The 7106-nt window shown below is 36.3% G+C and overlaps 1 protein-coding gene across 1 annotated transcript; it reads right to left on the reverse strand.

The window, feature by feature from the left end:
• Nucleotides 1–4998: 4998 nt before the first annotated feature.
• LOC122279880 (trans-resveratrol di-O-methyltransferase-like) lies at nucleotides 4999–6902 on the reverse strand. Its single transcript, XM_043090765.1, has 2 exons — nucleotides 6050–6902; nucleotides 4999–5633 (listed from the first exon to the last, which is right to left on the reverse strand). The coding sequence occupies exons 1-2, from the start codon at nucleotides 6857–6859 to the stop codon at nucleotides 5328–5330; spliced, it is 1116 nt and encodes a 371-aa protein (XP_042946699.1). The 5' UTR covers nucleotides 6860–6902; the 3' UTR covers nucleotides 4999–5327.
• Nucleotides 6903–7106: the final 204 nt, after the last annotated feature.

Consider the following 7106-nt stretch of genomic DNA (forward strand, 5'->3'; position numbering starts at 1 on the left):
CACCCACTTTAGATTCACGTTTTTGTTTCTTAATGGTTGCTGCCGAAAGACCCATCATTGTGCTTTCACAGATGGTGTGACCACCATAGCCCATATATTTTGTATGCATTGCTATTTAAACAAGAGATTAACCTCAAACCGGTTCCACCCTCTCTGCACCCTTCAATACGCAACCGACACCTCATTACTCTACGAAGAAGAAAATAAAACCGACCTCACTCAAACAATCCATTCCAGTACACTACAACATTTGGTAGCTTTTTTCACAGGGCATGTGGTCGGAAGAGCTATAGTCTTAGTGGGAAAAACTCTTTTCTCACTAAATTTATTTGTGGGAGACTAGGAACTTAAAATTAGTGATATTAAGTATTTTTTCCCATCAATTCACGAATTCGTGGGAAATTGTGACATTTTTCCACTAAATAGATAGTGAACAAAGCCAATAACTTTCGTGGCAAAAGGTTACTAAAATCAGGTTAGTTGGTGGGAAATACTATAGTTTATGACAAAATGTGCTAGTGGGTATTAGTATTATCTACTAAAGCATTTGGTGAAAACGGGAGAAAAAGTATTTTCCACGAATATGTCTCGTGGGAAATGGTAAAAGAATTCAAAAAAAAAAATTAATAATTGTAAAAGCAAAAAATAAAATGAAGAAAGACATTGTTTAATACCGACTAATCAATATTAAACTAAATTACTAATTATCACAAACAAACATGTATGCACTTCACAAGAGGGGAAATAAAGAGGGAAAGAAATAAAAATACAAGTATTTTGGCAAAACTCATCTAACTGCTCTTTTGATCTCTAATAAATACTTAAGTTCCAAATGACATCTCTTGTCATCATCTTCACACTGTGTAAAGAATGTAACAAGAAAAATTACCATTTGTCACATTAAATTATACAAGTGTGCAAAAATTAACATTTCCAACAACAATATAGTCCACATATTGAGCCATAGGTTTCTTGAAATCTTCTCCATCTGAAAATTCACATATTGAGCCATAGAATCACTTAAACACAAATATGAAAATTCTATTAAAATTCATACACCTACTCATACTCAATCCATATATTACTATCACTTAATTCAATTAACACAATCACATCACATTATACTTTAGTGATATTAGAGTGCTAACATTATACTTCACCTACAACTATATATTTTTTTTTGTCAGTACTTCACCTACAACTATATTCAGTATATATAATTCCATCCATATCAATTATACAACAACTCAAACACAATCACTAACTTTATAAGCTTCATTCACACAACACATTCCAATTCATACATATACAAGTCATCACTTAATCCTTGAAATATAACCCTCTTCATAATATCAAGCCTTACAATTTAATCCCTCCTCACCATTAGATCACCACTAAGATACATTACCCATCCTCCACATTCAGATCTGAGTTCAGTCATATTAATAAGAACTAATAATATATTAATAAGAATGTATTGTAATACCAAATATATGATCATCTTGATTAAGAAGAAAAATACCCCTACTAGTTTTTGACCCATAACTTCAAGACTTATATATATATATATATATATGCAAGCATATTAGTGAAAAATATTGCAAATCATTTACCTTGTTCAAGCAAAAGATTATATATGTATGTAGAAGCTAGCTAGCTTAGTGTTATGATCAGTTGCGGTCACATAATGGCCCTTATATAAAGAAAACTTCACAAATACAACACAAGACCCAACACTTCACAATCCAACAACAACATCACAACCAATTTGTTTCTCCTCCGACTTCCACAACAACACAATCAAAATACTACATATCCATGAATATAAATCTGTCTAAGCAATCAACACCACGCTATATATACACGTCCATTTACTCTAAATATATAAAGGTAGGATTTTACCATGCTTTTCGACAATGAATGAAAGCGTGCGGGAAGTGCTGCTGTGTCGGTGGGTTGCTCGTGGTGGTGCGGCGTTGTGGCTAGAGGCGGTGATTGTGACTCATGGCAGCAGATCTGGTGGCTGTGCACAGGGGATCTGTGAGAGAGAGAACGCGAGGGAGGAAAGAGTTGAGATGGTCGAGGTGGCTCACAGTGGGCCTAGCGGCAGATCTGGGCCGTGATGAAGAGAATGCCGAGAGGGAGATGAAGCGTGCAAGGGAGAGGGAAATTTGGGGACTTCGACTATGGGAAAGGGAGGAAGCGGGTCGTCGGCGAGGTAGGGGGCTACTGGTGGTGCTGTGGCTCAACCGCTGGCGTCAGATTGGCTCGCAACGGCAAGGAACCGAGTGAGGGACTCGGTTTGGGCTTGCCTTGGGGAGAGAGAAAGGGAAGAGAGGGAGAGGGAGGCATGGGGTGGGGTGGTTGGGTCCAGTGAGGTGGTCGTGCTCAGTGGCGGCGACGGTGGCCTGGAATGGAGCCGAGGAGAGAGAGAGCGAATGGGGAGGGGGTGCTGCAGCGCGGGGGAGCTGATGAGAGGAGAGAGAGAGAGAGAGAGAGTAAAGTGAACGGGGTGGGGGGAAATATTAGGGTTTCAAATTTAATGTGGGCCGTTTGATCCTAAATTTAATCCAACAATGATGATTAAATGCTTAGACTAAACTAGAATACTTATTTGCGGCGATAGAAAGTCGCGGGAAAAGATTTTTTTTTTTTTTTTTTTTTTTTTTTTTTTTTTTTTTTTTTTTTTTCTGTCTCTCCTCTTTGGTGTCAAAAGGTTAATTTATTTACACTAGATAAAGTCGTGGCAAAAAGCAGTTTTACCTACTATTTATTTACACTAGGTAAAGTCGTGGCAAAAAGCAGTTTTACCTACTATTTTGAAATCGTGGGATATAAAATGGTGACAAAAGAACATATTTTTTTTTCACTAATACAATTTGTAACAACAAGTAATTATTCTTCATGAGTACATATAGTGGAAAAAGAACTAGTGGAAAAAGTTTAATTTTGTTGTAGTGACGCTCTCTCCCTCTCTTTTGCCTAACGGATTAAAAACATGAAAAAATCTAGTTGCAAGCACAATTGTGCACTAATCTGCATATCAATTTAATTTGATTGATCAAAAAGTAGATTTTATTGAAAACAGTGTTAATTAGTACGCGACTTTACTTATATATAACAAAACTCTAAAAACATTGGGTCTGCTCTTTTTCAAGCCGAACTTCCAATGTTGTTGCTGATGATTATTTAGTTATTTAAGATCAGTCTGAAAATTTTCGTTCTTCATGGTTATTAAATACTCTCATTTCAATGTTTTTTTCATCGGCCTTGCCCTCCAAAAATATTCGAGTGTTCAATAACATCTTTCTAATTTCTATGCGTCGATCACCTTTTCAGCTTTGTTAGACTCCGGAAGGTACTCTATATGGCCACCACCGGTGAGATGTTTCTTCATACTCAATATGTTCCTGTCACCATATTAGATTTTTGTATCGATATAGAAACTCGCTTTGGTTTGAGTCTTTAAAATTTGAGAAATGATATTTTCCCAATATCTGCTTAGCATTTTAACATGATGTACTCAAATTTTCCAAATATGTACATAGATGGAGTAGCCCCTCGGGCCAAAATGAATCAACAACAATCTAGACCTTCTCGGACTGCAAAGGACAGAGAAATTGCTGAAGGTTCGGCTTGAGAGAGAGAGAGAGAGAGAGAGAGAGAGAGAGAGAGAGTAGACCCAATGAGAGAGAGGGAGAGAGGGGAGAAAAGAGTCCAGTACACATAGTGGATTGTTTGAGTGAGGCCGTTGTATTTTCTTCTTTGTACAATGATGACGTGTCATCCAATTATTGAAGGGTGTAAAGGGGTCTTTACACCAGAATCGGTTCCTAGCCTCACCCATCAAACAAAGAGCCATTCTATTAGAGGCTACCCCCACAAGCTGCTGTAGAAACTCTTTTTTCTCTTTTCATTGTTAATAGTAGTAATATACTTGAAAACCTAGATCCATGACCAATTATTCCTAATCTTGAAAGCATTATTCAAGACTATTGTTGGAAAGGTGGCTTTATTTTTTGTTAAAAATATCATTTCGGAGATTTGGCTTGGCTGTGCCTCGACTTTGGCTGGAGCAAACTTCAGACAAATTGCTCGCTCGATAGTCTACTAGAATGAACTTTAGATAGATTGTTCACTTGATATCCGCTTGATAATATGCTCATGCGAATGTTCAGAAATCTAGACCTTGCACTGTTTTATATATAAACATATTTTTGTAAAGAGAGAAATATTGAGTTGCGGCCAAATAGATATAGAACTTCTTTTGTGAGATTTTGAGAATTCATTAGGTGTATTAGAGCTTTTGGAATTGATGAGTGATTTGTAATTGCTCTATTGTACTCCATCTTTATGATAGTGAATTCATTGATATCGATTCTGCCAGTGGACATAGAATAGTTCAAGTCAAACCACTTAAATTTTAGTATTTTTTGTGTGATTGTCGAATATATGTTATTTGCTTCCGCTAATTTATTTTAAAGTCATCTTTAAATATTCAGTTAATCCTAACAAGCTTCATACTAGAAGGCTCTTGTTCAAAAGTGATCTTGCACTTTGACATTAGGAGTGAAAATTTGTGTTTGTGAGTTATGTTCATGTTGTGTTAAGTCATAGACATTCAATTATATGGGTAAACCCGAATACGATCCATTAAAAACTAAATGGGTCAGACCTTAAAACCCTAACACAGCCCATCTAAGTAACGGGTGACACGACACAAACCGTTTTAACCTGTTTAATAATTAATCAGAAATTGGTCAACACAACACGACCTGTTTCAATCCGTTTTATGTAAATGGGTTGGACATACTTGCATAATTCATTTGACTTAATTATTATAATCTCATAGAAAAATTAAAATATATATTTGTTAATGGCTACAATATCGATCTAAAAAAAAATAAGATTATCTACTAACAAAAAAATATAAGTATTCTTCATATTTCAATTTATAATAAAACTAATATTACAAACAACAATAACAATTATGAGCATAGGTTCAAAATTACAGTCTCAATAATAAAAACACAAGCATATTGAGAAATACTAGTATTACAATACAACAATAATAAAATTTCAATTTTGAAATAAAATTTAAATAGGTTGATTTTGGGTTAAGCAAGTTGACCCGTTATTGACTGGCCTGTTTATTAATCATGTCTTAGTAGGTCAACTCCTTTTAACCCAAACTCATTTATATCAAACCCAAATCCGTTAATTTTGTGTCATATTCGTGTTGGATTCTTAGGTCATGTCACATATTGCTACTCCTATTTGACACATATAATTAGTAATAACAAGTACCATGGCCAGTTTATGATCTATCAATTAGGATAAACCTCAATCAGGGACTTCAAGCCATATGATGCCACTATTTTGTAGTGGCTAAAGCCAGCATCCAAGAAAAGCTTTTCCCACTCTTTCTTGGTTCTCTCTTTTCCAGTGAGCAAAATCATCATCAGTGCATCCAAGAAAAGCTTTGCTTTTGTAATATCATGTTCCTCCTCCTCCTCATCTATCACCACGTCTATGATAACTATCTTTCCATCCTTACCTTTGCTCCTAATAGCCTCTTTGCATCTCTTTAGTATGTTGATACATTCTTCATCGCTCCAATCATGCAAGATCCACTGCATGTCAAATATGTATAAGATATCAGAATCAGTACAAGTAGATCGCACCTTAAAATGCATAACCTCAGACTCAGCTAATAAATTTTGAACTCTGGCCACTCGGGTACTCGGGTAAGGGATCAGACACCGTGATAGTTGTCTTTAATTTACTCGTGTAAGTTCGCATAAATATTCTTATACATGTTCAATTTTGGTTTCAGATCATCCCTTAAAATACAGATAAAAACTGAATGATTCAAAGTGAAAGAAATACAAATTAACACAAGAAGTAGGTCCATAATATTTATTGAGCTTTGCTGGAAAAAATACACTCAAGCAAGTACGACCTTAATACGAATGGCGAGACAAACGTACGGCAGCATATCCAACTAAGAAAAATAAAACATATAATTAGAAAGAAAAATTTTGCACACCTTCATCAGAATCGCATCTGCAGCAGGGATGGACTGAAACATATCTCCACCGACGTATTTCAAGTTTTTATCATCTGGCAAATTAGCAACCACTTGTGGGAGGTCAAACACTGTGCATTTGATGTGAGGGAATGCCTCAGAAATGATCCTCGACACTGTCCCACTTCCACCTCCAACATCAACCAACGAATCCAAACCCTCAAAAATGGTCTTGTAGTCCTTGATCACCTTGCTCATTAGTCGGGAATCGCTGGCCATTCCTTCATCAAAAGTGATACCGTATTCTTGGTTTTGGTTGCAGTAGTCAAAGAAACCCATCCCATGCGCTTTCACAAATGGTGTGAGCTCAGTGCCTCGAAACCAATCTCCCAAGGAATACCATGAGTTTACAACAGCAGGGTCAAGTATTGCTTGAACCAACGGTGACAGGCCGGTGACCTTATCTTCGAGGACGACCCTAGAAGAAGCTGTGAGAGCATAAGCTTCTTCTTCTTCTTGATCTTCATGAACTACTGCGGCCGTTTTAGTAATGAAGCCGGAGTATACCAGCAAACGCATGAGTCTGTGCATGCAGCTGGTTTTTTGTGGGTGGATTCGAAGCTTAGAAGCCAACTGTTTAAGAGTAATGGGTTGGCCATGTTTATGGATGATGTCAGGGATACCTAGCTGAATTGCACAATAGAGTGACATGGAATCTGTGAAGCTTAGTATATTTTTGTACAGATGAGACTGAAGTCTGGACAGCTCATCACTTGCACCCTGGCCATCGACGAGATCCATCAATTTGGTGCAGATAAGCTTCTTGTACATTTTGCGTCCAGCATCAGCTTCTTATATAGATGTTCCTGGAGAGGTGCCCAATCCATTACCGGTTAAACCAAAATAGAAAATAATAGTGGTAGTCGTAACTATTGAGTATCGCACTATTAAAATAAATAAATAAATACGAAATTTATATAAATAATAATAATAATAATAATAATTTTATAATAAATTTCACTTTTTATCAAAATAATTTTACAATACTTAAATGGCTATATATCGCATAATCGCATTG

This window comes from Carya illinoinensis, chromosome 10, assembly GCF_018687715.1.
Source record: "Carya illinoinensis cultivar Pawnee chromosome 10, C.illinoinensisPawnee_v1, whole genome shotgun sequence".
NCBI classification, from domain to species: domain Eukaryota; kingdom Viridiplantae; phylum Streptophyta; class Magnoliopsida; order Fagales; family Juglandaceae; genus Carya; species Carya illinoinensis.

Bases quoted from the DNA above. Each gene is read 5' to 3' on its own strand.
- LOC122279880 (XM_043090765.1), bottom strand. From the start codon at position 6,859: ATGTACAAGAAGCTTATCTGCACCAAATTGATGGATCTCGTCGATGGC. The intron at 5,634-6,049 runs GTGTGCAAAATT...TTTGACATGCAG, and splicing joins CAGATGCGATTCTGATGAAG to TGGATCTTGCATGATTGGAG.